At 38.9% G+C, this 24,932-nt stretch overlaps 1 protein-coding gene across 6 annotated transcripts in view; it reads left to right on the forward strand.

Annotated features, from left to right (window-relative positions):
• Positions 1 to 24,932, forward strand: part of Heph (hephaestin) — a 76,982-nt gene that overhangs the window by 5,368 nt on the left and 46,682 nt on the right. For 4 of the 6 annotated variants that reach the window (XM_047535800.1, XM_047535802.1, XM_047535799.1 and 1 more), the window contains exons 3-11: positions 5,025 to 5,204; positions 8,391 to 8,635; positions 10,706 to 10,918; positions 12,376 to 12,558; positions 13,693 to 13,947; positions 17,047 to 17,215; positions 18,898 to 19,034; positions 20,549 to 20,680; positions 24,025 to 24,236. In XM_047535800.1, the coding sequence (XP_047391756.1) occupies positions 5,029 to 5,204; positions 8,391 to 8,635; positions 10,706 to 10,918; positions 12,376 to 12,558; positions 13,693 to 13,947; positions 17,047 to 17,215; positions 18,898 to 19,034; positions 20,549 to 20,680; positions 24,025 to 24,236 (1,722 nt within the window). In that variant the 5' untranslated portion in view covers positions 5,025 to 5,028. Of the gene's footprint in view, positions 1 to 4,999; positions 5,205 to 8,390; positions 8,636 to 10,705; positions 10,919 to 12,375; positions 12,559 to 13,692; positions 13,948 to 17,046; positions 17,216 to 18,897; positions 19,035 to 20,548; positions 20,681 to 24,024; positions 24,237 to 24,932 lie in introns of all 6 variants that reach the window. The other 2 variants (XM_047535803.1, XM_047535801.1) reach the window with 1 other exon arrangement.

A 24,932-nucleotide genomic window follows, 5' to 3' on the forward strand; every position in this document is an offset into this window, starting at 1 on the left:
TCCTTATCTCACAAGATTTTGAGAATTAAATAAGATGGCAGATATGAAAAAAATTGTTAAGTAGAAACTGCTAGGTGAATGTTAGGTAGCATTTTTTTCCCAGGTTCTCTTGCCTAAGCCCTTTGAACCCTTAGTCACCACCTATGAATGCTTGTTTATTGTATGATGAAGTACTAGTTTCTCCTGGGAATATTTCCAAGCTTACCATATGCTTCAATTATGGAGCTCTTACCTGGGCCAGTTTTCTCTCTAGGTAAATAAGTTCAAGGCACAACTGTCTTGCTGATACCTTTCTGAAAAGGAAACTTGAAGAAGGGTCATGTTGCATTCAGACTTGTACTGAACGAAGAACACTCTTTCCTGTTGAGGGTTCCGAGGAATGGCTTTTTTTTTTTTTTTTGCGGTGCTGCGGTTCGAACCCAGGGCCTTGTGCACACAAGGCAAGCACTCTACCAACTGAGCTATCTCCCCAGCCCTGCATATGTTCTTTACATAGATGCATATGAGTATATCTGTGTTTCATCAATGGATATGAGTATTGGAATCATGTGAGAGCTGGAATGACTCTGAGAACTCATTCTTTTGTCTTTTCTTTTTGGTACCAGGGATTGAACTCAGGAGCACTCAACCACTGAGCCACATCTCCAGCTTTATTTTGTATTTTATTTAGAAACAGCATCTCACTGAGTTGCTGAGGGCCTCACTAAGTTTCTGAGGCTGACTTTGAATTTGTGATCCTCCTGTCTCAACCTCTGAGCCCCTGAGATTACAGGCATGTGCCACCATGCCTGGCTCTGTATTGCATTATTTTTGTACTAGAGGTTATACCAGGGATGCTTAATCACTGAGTCACATTGCCAGCCCTTTTAAATTTTTGTTTTAAATTTCGAGACAGGGTCCCAATAAGTTGATGATGCTGGCCTTGAACTTGTGATCCTCCTGCCTCAGCCTCCTCAGTCACTGGGATTACAGGCATGTGCCACTGTGCCCAGCTAGACCAATTTCTTTTAATATTCCTACATTTGTGCAATTTTTAGATAGAAAAATTTTGATGACTCTCAAAAGGTATGAACTATAGCTCAGCTATATATGTTCTATTATTTTATTTATTTAAATTTTGAGACAGGATCTTACTTAGTTGCTGAGTCTGGTTTCAAATTTGTGATCTTCCTGCCTCAGCCTCCTGAGTTTCTGGGATTACAGGCATATACCACCACACCTGGCTATTGTATTATTATTATTATTATTATTATTATTATTATTATTATTATTATTTTGGGTACCAGGGATTGAACTCAGGGGCATTTGAACACTGAGCCACATCCACAACCCTATTTTTTATTTTATTTAGAGACAGGGTCTCACTGAGTAGCTTAGGGCCTTGCTAAATTACTGAGGCTGGCTTTTAACTCACCATTCTCCTGCCTCAGCCTCCTGAGCTGCTTGGGTTACAGGCATGCACTATGCGCCTAGCTGAGCTTCATTAAGGTGAAAAACTTGCTTAAAATCACTGCACTAGTGGCAGAACTTGAACTGAAGCCAACTGGAAGGAAGACACATGCTTATGCTTCTTTATGTTAGTTTAGCAATAATTGTTATGGTCCACTACTGGGCCTTTATTACCACATCTGATAATAGATACACAGCGAGCTCTAGGACATGACATCCACTCTTAAGGAGTTTATAGTCCAATCTAGGAGATGAAGATAGTTTACCAGGCAGTTTGGAAATGTAATGATACAAAGTCTGGTTTAATTCAGTTGAATGCTATACAGAGGGCAGTGATACGGAGAGGCTAGAGATGGCCTTCTGGAATAGCTGGAATATAAGTTAGCCCTCAAAGTAGGAATACAGAAAGTATGGTTTGAGGGAGACAGTAAGGAGAAATTAACAGACTGTAGTCAGGATTGAGAAGGTAGAGAAGGAAACTAGCAGTGACTATGTATGTTCCAAACTGATTTTGCCAGGGCTTTTTCATGTAAGTTTTCTGATTTATTTCTCTAAGGCTGATATTATTATACATACTTTACAGATAAGAACAATTTTAGAGTTGTAAAATAATACCCAAGGCTACAAAACCCATCAGTGGAAGAGCCAGATTTTAGAAAGAAGAACCCCAAGACATCCTCCCTTATATTGAGGGGTTTCTTTCCTCCTCCTCCTCCTCCTCTTCTTCTTCTTTCTTCTTTCTTATTCTTCTTTCTTCTTCCTCCTTCTTCCTTCTTCCTTTTGTCCTGGGAATTGAACCCGGGCACACTTTACCACTGAGCTACATCCCTCATCCCTGGCCCTTTTAATATTTTTATTTTGAGAAAAGGTCTTGCTAAGTTGTTTAGGGTCTTGGTAAGTTGCTGAGACTGGCTTCAAATTTGTGATCCTCTTGTCTCAGCTGCCTGAGTTGCTGGGATTACAGGTGTGTGCCACTGTGCCCAGATCATCAAAGACTTTCTGACAAATGTAATTTGGAGACTGTGGATTAATACTTGTATGATCACTGTGTATGGATAAGCCTGAGAGTTTGTAAGGAAATTGATTTTTTTAAATCAGGATGAATATATGGACCTAGCTGGGGTACATTTCTGGGACTTTCCTATCCATATGTAAATCAGTGTATATCTTTTAATTTCTTATGGTATGTGTAGGGGGCTGGCAATTTAATTTCTATTTTTGATTAATAGTCACTTTTTCCAGGTTGGGAAGCTCAGTGATAAGAGCTCTTATGCATAAGGCCCTGGGTTACATCCCTAGCACCAGAAAAAAAAGTTCTTCTTTCATATGTTTGGGTTGAAGATTTAGTGAAATAATTTATATAAACCACAGAACATGGTGTTTTGTACGTGGCAATCTCTCAATGAATGGTAACTATCATCATGATTACCATTATTATCTCTATGTATATATGTCTATTTCTAAAGTGATCAAAATCACATGTAATTGTATGTTTTAGAGGGTCTGAGTTTTTTTCCTAGATATATCTTGGCTATGGGCATATGCACATTGTCTGTGTATGCACATGAGTATCCAAGTATGTGTTCATGGAAGGTAGTATACCATGGCAATTAAAATCATAGGTGCTGGAGCCATACTCTCTGGGATCAAATGCTAGCTCTACCGATTATTAACTAGATGGCCTTGGGCAAATTGCTTTGCACCTCTGTTCTGCAGTTCCTCCACTATAATATGGGGATAATAATAGGCATCTAATTCATAGGGTGGTTGTGAGGATTAAATGATTTAATCTGTGCAAAACGCCTAGAACTGGTATACCATGAACATACAAGAATACTGATTTATTATTATTATTATTCTGAAGGTGACTAAGGCTCTGTGTGACTGTGGTTCCATATGTGTATTCAAATGTCTTCATCTCTATCTTTAAGTAATACCATATGAGCCTGTGTATGCAAATGTATATGTGTGTTTATGTGATATTTGTGTTTCTGAGTTTGACTAACTGTGTAATGGTATGACTGCTTTATCCCAGTCCCCAAAATACAATTTCCTGGTTTATAATGCTGAAATAAGAGACTAAGAAGCTTGAGTCTAATTCTGAGCCTGGATTGGACCTGTGAAACGGGTTTGTACATAGTCTTGGAAATTAGCAAAGAACACTTCTGAGAAGTTCAATATATTTCCTGCACATACTCTCATTTTTTTTTTGTACTGGGGATTAAGCCCAGTAATGCTTAAATGCTGAACCATATCCCCAGTCCTTTTTTTTTTTATTTTAAGGTTGGATCTCACTTAGTTGCTTCAGGCCTCACTAAATTGCTGAGGCTGGTCTTAACTTTCGACCTTCTTACTTCAGCCTCCCAAGTTGCTGGGATTACAGGCGTATACCACTATGCCCAGCTGTTTTTTATTTCATTTTCAACTTTTTTATAGTTTTATTTTATTCATTTATTTTCTTATATGATACTGAGGATCAAACCCATTGCCTCACACGTGATAGGCAAGCGCTCTGCCACTGAGTCACAACCCAGCCTTCTTTTTAAAGTTTTTTGAAGTATAACATGCATGAATAATATACACAAATTCTAAATTTATAGCTTAATATATTTTTACAAACTTAGTATACCCATCTAACTAACATATAGTTCAAGAAACCAGATATTGGAAGCCTTTACCCTCTTCTATGATCCTACTTCCTCTTCCTCCTCCTTCTCCCCCACTTCTTCCTCTTTCTCTTCCTTTTTCTTTTGTGGTGCTGGGAATGGAACTCAGGACCTCACATATGCTAGGCAACTGTTCTACCATTGAATTACCCTCCCCCCATCCCCATCCTTAATTCTAATAGCATTGATTACTTTTCTGTGATTTTGTATTTTATATAAAATAAATAATACAGTATTTATGCTTTTGTGTCTGATTTCTTTCTGCAACATTACATTTGTGAGAATTATCCACATTGCCTGTAGTTGTAGTTTGTTTATTATTATTGCCATATAGTATTCCATTGTATGAATAAAATGCAAATTACTCATAATTTTAGTATTCATGGACATTGTGCCTATTTCTGTTTTGGGTCTGGTAAATCTATTTTGATGAATTTTTATTTGTTTTTAAACACAATTTATAGATGATAAGAAGTGGCAGCAATGAGTCTTCCCCTTTTGCTTATGGGAAAACAGGCAAAGGAAGAATTAGTGACTTGATATTGGTACCAAGTGAGTAGGTGTGATTTAATCAGGCTTCTGGTGCCTGTTTCCTGCTCTTTGGGCCAGAGCACATTCTTCCTTCTATACTTTGAAGGAATAGGATCCAGATTTCTGTTCTGAAGAAAGTGATTCATGATTTGCAGTATAGGTGACTTTTAAACTTTGTCCTCCAATATCTGATGTGTAGAGATAATTGAACATTTGTTGAATTGAAAGGAATGAGGTAAGGTCAAGAAACTGGGCTAATTGGGTTTTGCTTTATTAGCCACTCCATCTGGCCCTTGCCTCTTCAGTTTTCCAGACACATGCAAAACACTTTTCTTCTCTTTCTTTCATAACAGCAGCTTTCATTTGCCTGTTTCCCAGAATAATGTGGGCCATGGAGCCAGGCCATCTCTTCTGGGCTCTGTTGTTCATGCAATCCTTGTGGCCTCTACTGACTGATGGAGCCACCCGAGTCTACTACCTTGGCATCCAGGATGTACAATGGAACTATGCTCCCAAGGGAAGAAATGTCATTACAAACCAGACTCTGGAAAGTGACTCGTAAGTTTAATCTCTTTTGGTATTAGAGTTGAAGTTGGAGATGGAGGGGGACACCCTTGAGGTCAGGAAATGGACTATTTTTTGTTTGTTTGTTTGTTTCTGCTTTTGTGTGTGTGTGTGTGTATGTTTGTGGTGATGGGAATCAAATCCAGGGCCTCATACTTGCTAGGCAGGCACTCATCCACTGAGCCATATCCCCAGCCCTTTTTATTTGTTATTTTATGACAGGGTCTCCCTAAGTTGTCCAGCTGGTCTTGAACTTGTGATCCTGCTGCCTTAGCTTCCTGAGTAGCTGGGATTACAGATGTATAATACCATGCCTGGCTAAGAGGTACCCTTTTTCTTTCTTTCTTTTTTTTCTCTTTTTTTTTTTTTTGGTAATGGGGATTGAAACTCTGGGAAGATTAACTATTGAGCCATATCCCCAGCCTGTTTTATTTTTTATTTTGAAACAGGGTCTCACTAAGTTGCTTACAGCCTCACTAAGTTGCTAAGGCTGACTTTGAACTTGTGATCCTTCTGCCTCAGCCTCCCAAATTGCTGGGATTACAGGCATGTGCCACCACACCTGGTAGAGTTGCCCTTTTGAGGACCTTTTCCCAGGATGTGGTAGCAGCCAGCTCCCAATTTCTCTGGGCCATATACAAAGCAGCTGGTTTCCTGAAAAGAGGGCTTGTTAACTCAGGAACCAGCATGTCATTTGGAGTCCACTTTTCCATACCAACGTGTCTCAGAATTTTTGGAGTCCTAAAGATAATTCCATATTACCTTGATTCTAATAGGCTTATTAAAAAACATGAAATACATATAGAATTTGAGAGATGTGTGTCGTGGAACTATCCTCCCATAGTTTGGTGGAACTATCTTGATTTTAGATATGTGAAAATATGAAAAATAAGGTAAGTCTTATAAGCAAGGAAATGATAGTAATGGCTATCACTAATTTAACACTCTGTGGCAGGTACCACACTAGACATTTACAAACTCTGGCCCCTTTAATTTCTACAACAACTCTAGAAAGTATGAAAAAAGTATACACACACACATATATGTATATATGTATATGTATGTAGGTACATGTATGTATGTGTGTGTGTGTGTGTGTGTATATATATATATATATATATATATATATATACATACACTTTTTTTGCAGTGTTGGGGATTGAATCTGGGATTTTGCATATGCTAAGCATGTACTCTACCACTGAGCCATATCCTCAAACCAAGTGTCCTCATTTTACAGATGAGAAAACTGAAGTTCATTGGGGTCAAGTGATTTGTCCAAGTCTAGCAAATGAGTTAGGATTTGAAAGTAGGTAATGTTGTTTCAAGGCTGGTATTCTTCTCTCTGTTCTGCCTCTCACAGGATTAATGAGAGATTAACCTTTATTTTACTTATATTTTATGGTACTGAGGATTGAGCCCAGGGATGCTTTACCACTGAGCTACATCCCCATCCCAACACTTTTTAAAAAAAATTTGAGACAGGGTCTTTCTAAGTTGCTTAGGGCCTCACTAAATTATTGTGGCTGGCCTTAAACTTGCATTTCTTTTGCCTCAGACTCCTGACTCAATGGAATTACAGGCATGTGCTGCCAAACCCAACTCTGGCTAATTATTTTTCTGTCCTGGGGGTCAAACCCAGGGCCTTGCATATGCTAGGCAAACACTCTACCACTGAGCCATATTTTCAGCCCCCTGACTAACTTTTGTTGATCTTAGAAAGTTGCTGGTGTTCCACAAAAATCTGTTGGAAAGTATGAATGAATGTATTAAAGAATCTTTTGTTACCATGACTCACTTACTTTATTTCTCCAAAGCCTCAGAATTTTTCAAAGTTTACTATAACTTTTCTGAGCTCTCTCGAAGAATTATAGTAGGAATAGAAGTTCTGTATTTTTTTCTTTTCTTACTTTCCTTCTTTTTTATGATGCTGTTGACTAAACCCAGGATCTCATGCATGCTAGGCAAGCATTCTACTAACGTGGTAACCCCTGACTAAAGCACTGTCTTTTTTGACACAGTCCATCCATCTGATTTTGGAGTCAGAGTCATTGTATTAAAATTGTCCTTGAGGGAGTGACTTTATTGTCCTTATCCCAAATACTTTGAGGTAATAGCATTTATTGAACTTTCACAGTTTTCTAAGAACTGTCTGATGTTCTTTACTACTTGTTGTTATTCTTATTGTTATTATTATTATTTTGTGATATTAGGAATTGAACCCAAGGCCTTGCCAATGCCAGACAAGTAGTCTAGACAAGTAGTCTATCACTGAGCTACAACCCAGCCCTTTATTTTGTGAAGGGTCTGTCTAAATTTCCCAAAGATGGTTCTGTACCTAAATTCTTAATTTCTAAAATTTATTTTTAATACCAGGGATTGAATCTAGGGGAGTGTAACCATTCAGTCACATCCCCCACCCTTTTAAATTATTTTTTAAATTTCAAGATAGACTCTCACTAAATTGCTGAGGCTGTCCTCGAACTTGTGATCCTCCTGTCTCATCCTCTGGAGTCATTGGATTATAAGTGCACCTCATGCCTGGCTCCCTAAATTCTTTATATATTTTAATTCTTTTTTTTTCTTGTGGTGCTTTGAATCAAATCCAGTGCCTCATACATGCAAAGCATGCATTCAGCCACTGAGCAGCACTAGCCCTATATTGTAATCCTTTTGTTACCAATAACAATTGTCTGAGTTAGATACAGTGATAATCTTCATTTTATAGATGGGGAAATTGAACACAGACAAATAACTTTCTCAACATCCCACAAATTTGGAAGTGGTAGAGCTGGGATTTAATCCAAGTGGCCTGGTTCTAGAATTTGTGGTCATAACCACTATGCTCTAAGACTATCCAAATATAGCAAGATGATGCTAAAACCACATCAATGGGAAGTTGATCACTCAAAAAGAGTCAGTGTAATAGTCTCTATTATTATATATCAGGTTGAACCATGTGAAATTGCTAAGGGGGTGTTGGAAAATGATCAAATATCAGCAAGTTCATATGCTTCAACTTAACAGCTTCCTATTTTCTCACAGTTAAACCTAAAGCTTTCCTCTTGTTTTGTCCTAAACAAAGTTGGAAACATTTTTGTCAGCCTTCTCTGGAAAAGAAACCTCCAGCAGTTTGAAGATAGTGAAAAAATTGTAACACTCTCTTTTATTCTTTCCTAGAGTGGCTTCCAGTTTTCTAAAGTCAGATAAGAACCGGATTGGGAGCACCTACAAGAAGACCATCTATAGGGAATACAAAGATGGCTCATATATGGAAGAAGTGGCCCAACCTGATTGGTTGGGCTTCCTGGGGCCAGTGTTACATGGTGAGGTGGGGGATGTCATCCTTATCCACCTGAAGAATTTTGCTGCTCGTCCCTATACTATCCATCCCCATGGTGTTTTCTATGAGAAAGACTCGGAAGGTAAACCAGTTCACCCTTCCTTTCTCCCACTAGCAACAAGTATCATTTTTCCTTTACTGCCATCTGAGAAAGAAGAGCTGGGGGCAAGAATGAACTTTTATTTACAGATCTGAAGTGGCAAAGACTTTACTCATAGTAAACACTGCCAGATACTGGTATCAGTTCTGTTATTCATATTTTGTGTGACTTGGAAGTCACTGCTCCTCTCTAGGCTTCAGATTCCTTATCAGGAATGTGAAGATGCAATCTGAAGATTGAACCCAGAGGTGCTTTACCATGAAGCAATATCCCCCATTCATTTCATTTTCATGGTGAGCCAGGGTCTTGCTAAATTGCTCAGTAGTCTCAAAATGTGTGAGATTTAGCCTCCTGAGTTTCTGGGATTACAGGTATGTGCCAAGTGCCCAGCTATTGTCTGTTTTGTTTTGTTTTCAATCACAAAGAAGTAATTGAGCAGCGTTTTATTTTATTTTACTTAAATTTGTTTTTGTTAATTGCAGATGGACAGCATGCCTTTATTGTGTTTTTTTTTTATGTGGTGCTAAGGATCGAACCCAGTGCCTCGCACGTGCTAGGCAAGCACTCTGCCACTGAGCTACAGCCTTAGCCCCTTGAATGGCATTTTAGTAGAATATTTGTATATGCTATGAAAAGAAAAATGTGCTGTGAATATAGGGAGTGTTATTCTAATGACATAGTTTTCCAAAAGTTTCAGATTTTTAAAAGAGGGCATTTGGCTTATTTTTGCCTTTTTTAATTTTTAAAAAATTTAAACTTAAATTTTTTTGTTGTTGTTTGTTATTGGGGATTGAACCCTGGGGCACTTCACTACTGAGCTGGACCCCCAACAACCCTTTTTATTTTTTATTTTGAGATGTGGGCTTGCTAAGTTTCTGAGGCTGGTCTTGAACTTGAAATCCTCCTGTCTCAGTTTCCCAAATTGATGGGATTATAGACATGCAGAACTCTACACTGCTGGTTTATTCTTCTGCATCTCCCACTATTTTAGGCCTAGTGACCTATAATACAAAAGTGAGTGAAGGGAATAAAGAGGTAAGTCAGAAGAGCCTACAGTTTGTGATGAGGATGCAGAGAAGGAGAAACACCTATACACTGTCAGTGAGAGTATAAATTAATACAACCGTTATGTAACAATATGAAGGGTCCTTAAAAACTAAAAATAGTTCAGGTGTGGTAGTGCTCAGATATAATCCCAGTGACTTGGGAGGCTGAGAACACTCAACCAGCAGGAATAAGGCCCTAAGTTTCATTGTCAGCACCATACACACAAAATTGTATGTTTACACAATGGAATACTATTTGCCCCTAAAAAGGAGATCATGTCTTTTGTAACAACATGAATGGAACATACAAAGAATTCTGCTGTGTATTCTCTATAAAGAAATGATAAAATTTTTTTTTCTTTTCTTTTTTTTTTTATTGTAAACAAATGGGATACATGTTGTTTCTCTGTTTGTACATGGCGTAAAGGCATATCATTTGTGTAATCACAAATTTACATAGGGTAATGTTGTTTGATTCATTCTGTTATTTTTTCCCTTCCCCCCCACCCCTCCCACCCCTCTTTTCCCTCTATATAGTCCTTCCTTCCTCCATTCTTGCCCAGAAATGATAAAAATTTAAGGTAATTTTTAATGGAACAAGACAGAAGATCCTAGCTTGGCTATTAAATCTCTGCAATTGATCATTAAGTTGTCTTTAGATTGAAATTCTATTTATCTGTTTTTTGTTTTCCAGAGTGAGTGCTTGAAGGGAGGGGATTCTGTCTTCTCTCTTGCTTTCATGCTGACCTCAGCTTTATACTAGAGCACTACTAGAATAGGCAAAGCAATTCTTTGTCCTGCCACAGCTACTTCTCAAATGACTGCTATCTTTCTACCTATCTAGGATGTGAAGACTGCTGTGAGGAACTCTGTACTGGACCTTAGAATCCTATGTTGCTCAAGACTAGACCTTTTTGTCCTATATGTCTGCCCTCTCTTGGTTTCTATATCTGCCATGTTCCCTCTACTAACCCTGGTAATAGGCATGTACACTTTCATTTTCTAGGCTCCCTATACCCAGATGGTTCTTCTGGGCTCCTGAAAGCTGATGACTCTGTTCCCCCGGGAGGCAGCCATACCTACAACTGGACCATTCCAGAAGGTCATGCACCCACCAATGCTGACCCAGCATGCCTCACTTGGATCTACCATTCTCATGTAGATGCTCCACGAGACATTGCAACAGGCCTCATTGGACCACTTATCACCTGTAAAAAAGGTACGGACCCCTAGTATAAGCTATGAGATAGTTTTGATACCTGAGGGAAGCAGTGATGTGGTTGAACTACATTCATGTTGGGCAGTGGCTTGAGGAGTGTTATTTCATCATCCTTGTTTATGAGTAGAAACAACCCTGCCAAACTCATTCTCCATTATTTTTTCTATCCATTATGTTTTTAAATTGATTTTTTTTTTTTTTTTTTTGGTACCAAGGATTGAACTGAGGGGTGCTTAAACTCTGAGCCATGTCCCCAGCCCTTTAATGTTTTAATTTGAAACAGGGTCTCACTAAGTGGCTTAGGGCCTTGCTAAGTTGCTGAGGCTGGCTTGGCACTTGTGATTCTCCTGCCTCAGCCTCCTAGGTAGCTGGGATTATAGGCATGCACCACTGCACCTGACTTTAAATTGATTTTTTAAATTAGTGAATTATAATTATATATAATAGTGGGAAACATTATGTCATACTTGCATGTAACGTAATTTGATCAATTTTGTTCCCCAGTACCTTCCTTTTCCCTTTCCTGCTTCCCTCCCCCTGATCAATTGCTATACTACTTTCTGTTATTATTATTTTTAATTAGTGAATTATAATTATGTACATAAGTAGGAGTCATTGTGGTATATTCATACATTAACATAGTGTAATTTGGAATATTTGGTTCCCCATTACCTCCTCATGCACTCCCTTTCTCCCTTTCTAAAACAAAACCAAAATGAAAACCAAAACCAAAAGCGAGAATGCAAATACTTCTCTAATTTATTTTTTAAATATTTTTAAATTGTCAATAGAAGTTTTAAAATTTATTTATATGTGGTGCTGAGTATAGAACCTGGGCCTCACACATACCAGGCAAGTGCTCTACCAGTGAACCACAACTCAAGCCCCCTACTTTTCTAATTTCTTGTTTCTTATTTCACTCTTAAAACTCAAATTATTCATGATGGGAGTCCAGTCACATTGAAGTAAGACATGTGGTAAGAGTATAAGTGAGGACAGAATTGAAAGTGTGCCCATCAGGGTCTGGGAAGGATTAAAAACTTCATTGGGAATAGGATATGCTCAAGGAATAGTCAGGCCTGGAAACAGGGTGTGTCAGGGATGAGATCAGGTTTAGGCCCAGGGCTGAAGATATAGGCAAGGATGGTAGGAGGGAATTATTCTAGATTTTGTGTCTTATCTTCAAGTACTAGCTAGGTTTAACTGAATTGGTGGATTTATCTGGAGAGTTTGGAAATGGAATTTAACATCAGGAGGCTTTATCTGCTTTTCTGTTGCTAACAGAATTTTAAGGCTCCATCTCTTTCTATTCCTTTCATCTGAGTACCTCTTGGAGCTTACTTTTACTAAGGAAAGGAGATTTTTTTTTGTGATGCTGGGAATTGAACCTACTAACTGAGCTATATCCCCAGCCCTGAAAGGAGATTCTTAAGGGGTACCTTTCATATTTGCCCTAGGAGCCCTAAATGGGAATGCCCCTCCTCAGCGGCAGGATGTGGACCATAGTTTCTTCCTGCTCTTCAGTGTGGTGGATGAGAATCTTAGCTGGCACCTTGATGAGAACATTGCCACTTACTGCTCAGACCCTGCCTCAGTGGACAAAGAAGATGAAGCCTTTCAAGAGAGCAACAGGATGCATGGTGAGCTTGAGTGAAGTGACTACATTGTGACAGTGGACACTGATGGAGAGTCTTCATTGGGGTTATACATACTTGGTTCTTTATAATGTTCACAAGGACCAGGAGTAGGTGGCTTCTCTCTTTTGTCTGGAGGAGAGTGAGACTTCCAGGATTATGAATCAGATAAATGGCACAACTAAAATTCCAACCATGATCTCTGTGTGGACTGTGTTCCTATTAGGCTACCTTGCCTCATAATGTGGAGTAGTCAAGGCTATTGATTCCAAAGTTGTATACTATGTGCTTATTTACCTTAGAGAGTGTTGCTCATTGATATAATTAATTAATATTGCTTTGTTTTTAGAGGATACAAAGTGGAAGAATTTTCCACTTGGAGAAAAATGGTTGCTTTCAAGCTACCTTGCTTATATTCCCCATCCTATTCTGGGTTTACATTTATAAGGGAATTGGCTATATTAATTCAATTTAAAACAAAGTAAGGGCACAAAAGCCCAGAGGCATGAGCAGAGAACTGATTTTAAGAATAGAAACAAGTTGACTTTGTTTTTGTTAATTAAGAAAGTGTGTGTGTGTGTGTGTGTAAGTTTGTTTTACCTTTGGTGACAGGGGTGGGCTCCAAGCCAGACAGCTCAAGAGATGCTAAAAACTCAGAGGAAACATGTAAAGGATGACTTAGGCAGTTCAGATTTCTCTTGGGCTTTATAACAATTGATTATAATAGCCATGATAATTAGTCAGCTAATGTGACACTTGTCCTGTGGAAATTTCAAAAGGGTGAAAAGGAAAGCCTGAAAGGAAAGAACAGCCAGGAAAATAACCCCATCCTCCAGAGAGCTTCTCAGATTGCTAGTTTGGAATATTGTTTTTCTTACTTAATAGCTCTATAGTCTTCAGAGAAAAGTAACTTCACCTCTCTGAGCTTTGGTTTTCTCACTATTTTGAATAAGACTAATGATATTTTTGTACTTCCCAGAGCTCTTTGTAATATTTAAATGATACAGTGCTTATATGGTTAGTACAGTGTGTTCTTCAAAACCTCATTTAAATGTTATCAATTGTTATCAGGAGGAAAGGATTCTCCCATTGGTTTGTCTTTTTCTAATACTGGTGTTTCCTTTGGGTTTTCTTTTGCAGCGATCAATGGCTTTGTATTTGGGAACTTACCAGAGCTGAGCATGTGTGCACAGAAGCATGTGGCCTGGCATTTGTTTGGCATGGGCAATGAAGTGGATGTTCATACAGCTTTCTTCCATGGACAGATGCTGACCACCCGTGGACACCGCACTGATGTGGCTCACATCTTTCCAGCTACCTTTGTGACTGCTGAGATGGTTCCTCAGAAGCTTGGTACCTGGTTAATTAGCTGTCAAGTGAACAGTCACTTGCAAAGTGAGAGCCAAAATTTCTGATCCTTGGCATATAGGAGTGAGGTGTCAATAATTATTGATAGAAGGTTGGGCTTCTTGCTTGGGGCTGTGAGATAGGTCTTCCAGGAGAGGCATTTTGGTATAAATGGTAAAGTATTAAAATAGAAGTCATGGTCCCTAGGTTCTTTTTTGGCTCTGCCATTAATTTGCCAAGTAACCTGGATACATATCTCTTTAGGTTTAACCTTCCCCTTATTGAGCACAAGGTGGCTTATGGTTGGATAGGTAGGCTTTCAAGCTCCTTTTCTTCTTTGCTGTGCATTGTAAGGAATTAAAATCTGGAAGTATTTTTAGTTGATTGAACATGGTCAGAATGGCAGATTAAAATAGCATAAGGTTTTGCATGTTATCATGGAGTATCGAAATGAAGTTTTGGAGAGTAAGTAGTGACATTCTAGTTTGGACCCAACAGTAAGAGGGGTAGAAGGTTTTGTTTACAGAGAAAGAATAGTTAAAGTCATGGTATAGTGCATCAAGGATCATCATGAAGCCATATAAAGAGCACTAGATAAGTGATTAGAAACTTTGAGTTGTAGACTCAAATCTTGTGAAAAACTTACCATATAACTTTGGTCAAGTTCCTTCCCATTTCTAGTACTCATTTGCCCCATCTGTAAAATGGGGGAGTTGGTCTAAATAGCCTCTAAAATCTTCAGCTCTTACTTTCTAGAATTATTTGATGTATGATGAATTAGGAGGTTGTTGGGAAAGTGATATGTGAATATGTGAAATATTTGAGTAGGTGAAGTTGCACACTGGTGGGATAATGAAATCCTGGGTGTAGCTTTGAGAAAATAGAGGCTAGTTACATGTGCTCCATCATCTAGGGTCTGTCCTTGGTCCAAAAAGTATCTAGTAAGAGGGCAAATATGGATTGGAGAGGGATGTAGCATAATAGTGGAATAGCATGGACCTAGGAATGAGACAGACCTGGATTCAAATCCTAGTGACACCACTTGCTTACTCACCTTAATAAGTTTGGAGGATGGTAATAATGATGCCATCCTCATAAAACTGTAATGAGGTTTCAGAGAGTAATATGCTTTTAAATCTGAGAGACTAGGAAAACGATGTGATGAAGATAATACATATAAGAGAAGAAAACAAGCACTCAGGATCTGTATTTAAAAGATGGGAGCTCAAGTCTAAACTCTTCACTGACTAGCTATATAACTTTGGGCAATTAATTAGTATCTCTAATGCTTAGTTTTCTTCATCAGCAAAAGAGGGTCTTAAAAATATATTTCACAAAGTGGTTGGGAAGATTGATACCAATAACATGTAAAGCACCTGACATAGGGCCTGACATATGTATTCAACAAAATGAATAGCCTTTGCTCCTCTTCCTTCATATCTCAGATTTCTTTCCTTTCTTGCTTCCCTCCTTCCTGGTACTATGGATTGAAAACCTAGGGATACACTACCACTGAGCTACAGTCCAAGCCCCTTTTTTATTTTATTTTTTAAAAATTTGAGACAGGGTCTTGCTAAGTTTCCTGAGCTGGCCTCGAGCTCGTGATCCTTTTTTCTCAGCCTCTAGAGCAGCCACTGTGCTGAGACATAAATTATATTTCTTTCTTTCTTTTTCTTTTGTCTTTGTTTTCTTTTTGGTGGTACAGGGATTTGAACCTAGGGGGCACTCTTAACATTGAGCTACATCCCCATCCTATTTTATTTTTTACTTTGAGACAAGGTCTTATTAAGTTGCCCAGGCTGCCTTTGAACTTGTGACCCTGTTGCCTCAGCATCCCTAGTAGCTGGGATTACAGGTGTGTGCCATTGTACCTGGTCACACCTCAGACTTCTAATGTATAATTTTTAAAATGTTTTTAGTTGTAGATGGACATGATACTTTTATTTTACTTATTCATTTTTATGCAGTGTTAAGGATTGAACCCAGTGTCTCACATGTGCTAGGCAAGTGCTCTACCACTAAGCTACAACCCCAGCCCCCATTTTTTGGGGGGAACACTGGGAATTAAACCCAAGGGCATAACCACTGAGCAGCATCCCCAGCCCTTTTTTATTTTTATTTTTTATTTTGAGAAAGGGTCTCACCAATTTGCTTAGGACCTTACTAAGTTGTTGAGGCTGGCCTTGAATTTGTAATCCTCCTGCCTTAGTCTCCTGAGTTGTTGAGATTATAGGCATGAGCAATCACACCTGGTTCCCACCCCCCTCTTGTATTTATCCATTTATTGAATTTTACACCAGATATGTTTCAATGTAGGGCATTAAAAATGCTTCTTTCTTCTTTTACTTTATTTATATCATATTTACATGTGATTAATTTTAACTTTTTTTTGTTATCGGGGATTGTACTCAGGGGCACTTGACCACTGAGCCATATCTTCAGTCTTATTTTTGTATTTTTTAAACTTAGAGACAGGGTCTCACTGAATTGCTTAGTGCCTCACTTTTGCTGAGGCTGGCCTTGAACTCTGGATCCTCCTGCCTCAGCCTTCTAAGCCAGTGGGTTTACAGGCATGCGCCTGACTTTTAAAAAAATTTTATTTTGAGACAGGATCTCACTAAGTTGCTTAGGCTCTCCTGGAACTTGTAATCCTCCTGACTCAGCCTCCTGAGTAGCTGGGCTTACAGGTGTGTACTACCATGCTCAGCTTACCTGTCTTTGAAATTTGATGTGCTCACCAGCCCCATGAGGTAGATTTCCCTATTCTCCCTATTTACAAAAGAGGGAAGCTCAGACTGAGGTAACTTGCCTAAGTTCTTGCAGATAGTGGTAAAATTTAGCTTTGAATCCAGGTCTTCTAACTTCAGTCTTTGTGATGTTGGTACAATGTGATCCTTTTGCAAGGCAATGAGCAGGATCTGGTGAATGTGTTAGTGACGGTGTGAATAGACAGAGTTACTCGATTTCCTGCTTGGACTCTGTCTCTCCCTGATAGGCTGTTCAGGAGAGAAAGGGGCCCATTTTGATGTTGGGTAAAAAGATGAGGGCAGGGTGGGAGGAGAAAATACTAAGAGGAGCAAATTGAGTTTGAGTGCTCTGTGTAGTAATCCTGGTAGAATGGGGCCATCCATGATGTTCTTCCTCCAGATGGCATGCAGGCACTCTACAAGGTCAACTCTTGCTCCATGGCTCCTCCTGTGGACCAGCTTACAGGCAAAGTTCGGCAGTACTTCATTGAGGCCCATGAGATTCGATGGGACTATGGCCCAATGGGGCATGATGGCAGTACTGGGAAAAGTCTGAGAGAGCCAGGAAGGTAAGAGGCCAGAGCTTTCTCTCCCTATTCCTGCCTAAACATCTATTATCTCCCTTCCAGAAATATCTCACTTCACTTGGGAGTCACAATGATTGTCTGGCTAGGGTTCTTTTTGGCCCCTGGGAGAGATTGCTCTTGGGGGAGCTATAGGTAACAAAGCTTTTTGTAAGCTTATGTCATATCTCCAGCAAAGGGTCCAAGCATATATTGAGACTGGTCCTGCTGTAATTTCTGGAAATGTTCGGACAGGAAAGCACAGGTGTGACCAGTTCCTGCATGAGTTGAAATGATTTTTCTCCAGCTCTTCTTTACTTTATCTGTTGTTTACTTCCTTGCTCCTTCCTTTTCCCCCCATAATCTGAAGGAAGCATTTGAGGAGCATTATAAAAATCACTCTGAGAAATATTGGAAGAATAGAAGTAAGCTGCCTTGTGGCTATTCCATGCCCATCCTTTGGGAGGGATTTCTCCAGGTTCTCTTGCCTCATCCATGACACAGATGTGGACAAATAAATCAGGAGGTTAGTGTCCTACTCGGTTGCCAGGGTGTAAGTCATACCAACTCACTGGGTAATTGGCAATACCAGGTTTTTTTTTTGTGTGTGTGTGTGGTACTGGGTATTGAGCCCAGGTCCTCACTTACGCTAGACAAGCACATCATCAGTAACTACAACTCCAGCCCTTTTTATATTTTATTTTGAGACAGGGTCTTGCTAAGTTGCTTAGTGCCTCACTGAGTTGCTGAGGCTGGCTTTGATTTTGTGATCCTCTTGTGTCGATCCCCTGAGTATCTGGGTTTACAGGTGTGTGCCACCACATTGGGTGACACCAGTTCTTTCACAGAGTAGGCATGTAGTAGATGACTAAGAGAGGACATGGGGGAAAATCCTAGGCTACCCATCATGTTTATTCTTTCAGGAGGGAATAATGAAGTGAATCTGCAGAAAACTAAGGCAAGTTGGTACTTCTGTTTCAGGATGTCATCTAGTCTCCATCTGGGCTTGCCCACTTACTATTTTTTCATTTTGGTGTGAAAACCTTTTAAAAATTTTGAGATGGGATGTCACTATGTTGCTCAGGCTCATCTTGAGCTCATGGGAAGAAGTGATTCTGCCTCAGTTTCCTGAGGACCTGGTACTATAGTCACACACGACCGTGCCTACCTATTTTTGTGGTTCTAGGGAATCAAACCCAGAATCTCATGTATGCTAAGTAAGCACTCTTACCACTGAATCACATCCCCAGCCCTTGGACAGGACTCTTCTTGATTAAGGAGAGAAAGTATTAGGAGTACCTGAGGATGATTAAGGATCCTGATATAGGCTATGTAACTTGGGAAGGCAGGACTGATCCTAGTACCTGGAAATTACAAGCAAGAATATCCCAGCCCATGGTAAAGAATAACTCCAATAATTAAAATTATCTGACAGTAAAAGCAATTACATTCTCTGAAAATGAGTTCTCCATCTTTGGAAATTTTAAAACTAGTCATGTATCATTTATTAGTGGTATCACTAGAGGAGATACCTCCAGTGGTGGGAGGTAAATCTGGAAGATCTCTGAGGTCCTTCTAATCATAAAGATTCATAACTTGATAATCATAAAGATCCGTAACTTAAGGGCGAGGTGGGGTCTATTTGATGGTCAGTGAAATCATGAGACATTTACCTCTTTGTACGGCAGTGGTTCAGATAAGTTCTTCCAGAAGAACTCCAGTCGAATTGGAGGTACTTACTGGAAAGTTCGATATGAAGCCTTCCAAGACGAGACATTCCAAGAGAAGTTGCAACTGGAAGAAGATAAGCATCTTGGAATCCTCGGTGAGCAGTCTTTTATTTATTTATTTTGTGAGCAATCTTTTAATTCATGAAATTCATTGCCTAGGGCCAGAGAAGTGAGAAGGATGTGGGAACTGTAGTCGGGGAGTGGTGCAGGGACATATCATAGACTAGTATCACCCAAAGTAAGTCCCAAGAAATAAACACTTTGTGAAAAAGGATTATGGATCTGAATATGTTTGAAAAACACTAAGTTAAGCACAGTCAAATAGTATTCTTTGCAGCAGAACTTCTGAGAGCCATGGGTTTATTTTTGTACATCATGAATCTCCAAGATGGAAATAGAGTATGTAGCATTTCTCATATTTACTTTGCTACTGAACCTTTTTTGGTAATATATTGTAGTACCACTGTTGTACAGACAATACTTTTAGAATTGCTTCTTTAAGGTCATTCCTGAAAGGTTATATAAGGCAGTAAGCCTTTTGAGATACTTGGCAATCTAGGATCAGGAGCAGATTGGTATAACATACAGACATGCTTGCTGCGGTGAAGGTTGCAGAACTAAACTTAGAGTCTAACCTTGAAGAAAGTATTCAGAAGTTCGGAAGCACAGTATTGAAAAAGGTTTTTGAGGTAAGGTTAGATGTGGTTTAGTCACTTGGTGGAACCGGGAAATTGAATAGATCAGATACGACAAAACTTTGGAAATAAAAGTAATATAATGACCCATACTCTGGAGATAAGTGTGTGTCAGTTGATTCTAGATCTGAAAATGGACAATAGTCCCTATATTGGCTAGATAGACTCTATAAGGAAGAGAAATCCACCCTAAGGAAGAGGGATGGTAGAGAGTATGAAAGAGTTGTCTTCACTTGGGCTCAGGATGGGTCCCCAGTGTTTGAGTGGAGGTATAGCATTAGATGTAGAAATTGACCAAGCCAGAAACTCTGACCTTAGGTTAGAGTCAGCATAAATGCTTACATATTGTCTTGGTTTTTTTACTTGGCTTCAAAAATGACCTAAATAGGTTTTAGACTTGGGGTGAGTAGTAAAGCATAGAAAAGTTTAGAAATTGTGACTAGACTACATAGTCCAGGGCCTGGATAGGAGATATAATAATTATCTTAGCTTAGAATTGGTTAAAGACTGAGGGTGTGCTAGTCATGTAATAAAATCAGGGAAAATAGAGTTGGACCTGAGAGTGATGGGAGAAAGTTCTGGCATCAGATCCTGGTTCTGCAGCTAATGTATCATTTGAATTTGTGTAGATCAATCCCCGTCTCTGAGCTGAAGTTTGCTCATCTGTAAAATGGAGATAATAACCTCTGCCCTGTATGCCTTAGAATGATATTTGAGGATCATAAAAAGATAATGGATTTTATAGTACTTTTTATAATTGTAAATTGCAGTACACTTGGAATAGAATATTCTTATTCTTGTCAAGAGTAGAGTTCTTTGCACTTTCATTTACCTTTTCTTTTCCTTCATCTCCTACTGTTTCTTTCCTTCATCTTTGTCTTCATTCTCATTGTCTTCCCCTTCCTGTTTTCTAGGGCCAGTGATCCGGGCTGAAGTGGGTGACACCATCCAGGTGGTCTTCTACAACCGTGCCTCCCAGCCATTCAGCATGCAACCCCATGGGGTCTTTTATGAGAAAGACTATGAGGGCACTGTGTACAATGATGGTGAGCTGGCAGGGTTTTCAACAAATGTGGGCTGGCTGGTGGTAGCTGGTGGCTCTAGAGAACAAATAAATGTCTCTTTCCCCATGCCATTATGATGTTATAAATATTTTAATGACTATATGATACTTTATCACATAGATATGTTATAATTTACCTAATCATCAATTGTTTGAAGATATAGTTTTTTTTCAGTATTTTTGAACATTGTAAGTCAGGTTACAATGTGTGACTATATACATCCTAGCTTAGATTTTGGGTTATTATCCCAGGAGAGAATCCTAGAGGTGGAATTACTGGGTAATTAATTTTTTGTTTTGTTTTTCTTGTTTATAGTACTAGGTATTGAACCCAAAGACTCTCTACTCCTTAGCTATGTACCCCCAACCTTTTTTTTTTAATTTTGAGACAGGGTCTTAACATGCTTTTGAGACTGGCCTCAAACTTGGCATCCTCCTGCCTCAGCCTTCTGAGTCATTGGGATTATAGGCATGTGCCACCATGTCTGGCTTAATTTCTTCTTTTCTCTGAGAATATTAGCACATACTAATTCTAACCCAAAGTAGAAAAAAAGACACTGAAATCATAAAGAGCAAATTTGCAGACAAATTTAAAATAAAAGAACATCCTCCAAGGCAAGATTTTTAGTCTTAAAGAAGGAAAAATTGTGTGGGGCCACAATTAGATACATGACAACCAAATGTGACCTACAAACTTTGCCTGTTCCTGGTTATAAAAATAGATTTAAGAGACATTTTGGAAATAATTGGAAAATTTGTATATAGACTTGATATTAGATATTAGGAAATTTTCTTAGGTATGATAAAAATATTATAGGAACATAGGAGATGCTTGCTGATGTATTTGAGAGTAAAATGTTGTGATATTTGCATTTTGCTTCAAAATGATTCAACAAGCTGAGCATAGTGGCGTATGCCTGTAATCCCAGCACCCTAGGAAGCTGAAGCAGGAGGATCACAAGTTCAAGGCCAGTCTAAGCAATTTAGCAAGGCTTTAAGAAACTGAGTGAAGCCCTATCTCAAAATAAAAATTAAAAGGCTGGAGATGTGGCTCTGTGGTTAAGTGCACTTTGGGTTCAGTCCCTAGTATCAAAAACAAAATTCAACAAAAGCAAACAAACAAAAAAAATCTCTGTGTGTGTATTTTTGTATGTAGATAAATTAGGATCGCAAAATATAAATAATAGACTCTAGGTGGTAAGCTGATCATTGTACCATTCTTTAAAGTATCCTAATGTTTGAAAATTTAAAGAATTAGGAACAATGAATGAATATGGAAAGTTGAAAATATACAAAATTATACCCCCTTGTTATAAGCTATTCCACAAATATTGTCATATATGCATTTTTTGCCCACTTTTATGATTATATTAATATATATACACATATAAAATTATTTTTGGCATGGGATCTCACTCTGTTCCCCAGCCTGTTCTCCAGCTTGGGACCTCAAGTGATTCTCCTGTTTCAGCCTCCTGAGAAACTGGTACTATAGACATTCAGCTCCATGTCTGGCCTACCTATATTTTTAAGATGTGGACTTGATGTATCAGAGGATACACACATTAAAAATTTTGTCACCTATATCCAAATTGTTCTCTGAAGAGCTTTGTAGTCTCATCTATTTGGAGTTCAATCAACAGTACCTGAGAGGGACCCAATCCTTACAACCTTGCCAACATTGGGGCAGTTTGTTGTTGTTGTTGTTGTAAAGTCTAAGGTGCTTTACAATTGAGATACATCAACAGCCCTTTTTATTTTTTGAAACAGGATCTAATTTACTGAGGGTCTTGCTAAGTTGCTGAGACTGAACTGGAACTTGTGATATTCCTGCTTCACTCTCCTGAGTCACTCGGTTTACAGGGATGTACCACCATGCCTTGCTAGCATAGTCTTTTTAATCTTTGTGAAAATGAGAGTCTTGTAGGCAAATAACTCAACAAAATCCCTTTTTTTTTGGGTGGGGGTTGATGCTAGGGATTAAACCCAGGGGTACTTTACCCCTGAGCTACATCCCAGGTTTTATTTTTATTTTTTAAAATTTTGAGACAGGGTCTTACTATGTTGCTGAGGGTCTTGCTAAGTTGAAGTCACTGTTGTTTTGATTTACATTTTTTGATTATGTTGACATTCTTATCAGTATTTAATACATATCTATTTCTGAGCATGAACCTTTTTAAAGCTCTTTCTTGTCTTTTTTTTTCCAGTACTGTGGATTGAACCCAGGGGTGGTGTACCAATGAGCTATATCCCCAGCCCTTTTAAAAAACTTTTTAATTTTGTGGTAGGGTCTCCCTATATTGCCTAGGCTTATCTGGATTTTGTGATCCTCCTGCTTCAGTCTCCAAAATTGCCAGGATTACTGGTATACGCCACCATGCCTGGCTTTTAAGGATCTTGATACATTTTGTTAGCATATTTTCCAAAAGGCTTATTTGCATTTACACTTATACCTTTTATAGGTGGGTGAGAAGGATAGGTACCATGAAACACTTCTCACCAGGATTATTTATAATTTATAAAATATTTGCTAATTTGACAAGCAAAATGTTATCTAGGATCTTTCATTTGTACTTCTTTGATTATTTATTTATTTATTTTGGTGCCAGGGATTGAATCCAGAAGTGCTTTACCACTGAACCACATCATCAGCCTTTTAAATTTTTCTATTTTTTAAAATTTTGAGACTGGGATCTCGCTAAGTTCCTGAGCCTGGCTTTGAACTTGCAATCCTTCTGCCTCATTCTTCTGAGTTGCTGGGATTAAAGGTGTGAGCCACCTATGGTGCTTCTTTGATTATTTTGATTTTTTTTTTTTTAATTTCAACCTGAGAGTATAGTTCTGTGGTAGAACCATGCTTAGCATGTGGATGGCCCTGGGCTAAGTCTCTAGCATCACCACAGAAAAAAAGTTCTGTGTGTTGTTTGACCATGTCCTGTGTTCATTTAAGAAATTATAGCCTTAGTGTTTTTTATATATATACACATATACATATATGACTTATACATGCCCACATACACATACGTGCATATTGAAAGGAAAAAGGTATTCAACAATTAGAGTTGTTTAAAGATGCAATGAACTATGATGACAGGTAGTGAGTCTCCTTTAACTGAAGAGTTTGAAGCAAAAGGGATATAAGAGCAGATAAATGTATATTTTCAAGTCTGGGGTACACAAAGAAGTTTTAAAGTCTATTTTACAATATTCCATTTTGCTGCTGTTGCTTCTGCTGCTCCAAAATGCCTTTGAGGTTTATGATCTTTATCCCACTGTTTGGAACTTGCTCTAGTCAGTGTGATTAATGAGCCCACAATTTCCCTGCAGGCGCGTCTCAGCCTGGCTTGGTGGCCAAACCTTTTGAGAAAGTAACATATCACTGGACAGTGCCCCCCCATGCTGGTCCCACTGCTCAGGATCCTGCCTGTCTCACCTGGATGTACTTTTCTGCTGCAGATCCCATAAGGGATACAAACTCTGGCCTGGTGGGCCCCCTGCTGGTGTGCAAGGCTGGTGCCTTGGGTGCAGATGGCAAGCAGGTATTGCCAGAGATGTCTGGCTGGGAAGCCTGGTGGGAGGAGGATGAAGTTGGATTGTTCATAGGAGTCATACATGAAAGTAGGTTTTAGAGGTAAAGGAATGGAAAAAAAATAACCAAGCTGTTGCATCAGAAATTAATTGGTGACCTCATGCTATCCTTGCATGTTATTTTTTTAATCACAAACATACATCTTTCTTAGCCTGTTTCTTCCTATTTCATATTTTCCCATCATCATTTCCGTGTTTCTCCTCCTCCTCTCCCTTCCCCTTCTGCTCCCTCTCTTTATTCTCTCCTCTCCCCTCTTCACCTCTTCTCTCCTTTTCCTTTCTCCTCTACCCTGTCTTTTTCCCATCCCTCTCTCACTTCAGCAGCCCCTAAAAATTTTTCTTAATCCCTAAATGTGCTTTAATAATTGCCAGTCATCTTTGGTATCTAGCCCACCATTTCTAGCTGTGTAACCTTAGGCAAGTCACTTTAACCCCTCTGACTCGCTTTCCTCTTCTGAAAAAATAAAGGTTTAACTTGGTGGAATATCAAAATTTTCCATGAGGATTAACACAAATAATCCATATAAAGTGCTTATCATAGTGTTTGGCACATAGTAGACACTCGGCAAATGTGAATTATAACAATTATTATTACTACATTTATTTTCAAATTTCCCTCCCTGCTCTCCTAGCCACTATCTGCCTTT

This window comes from Sciurus carolinensis, chromosome X (assembly GCF_902686445.1).
Source record: "Sciurus carolinensis chromosome X, mSciCar1.2, whole genome shotgun sequence".
Classification (NCBI taxonomy): Eukaryota; Metazoa; Chordata; class Mammalia; order Rodentia; family Sciuridae; genus Sciurus; species Sciurus carolinensis.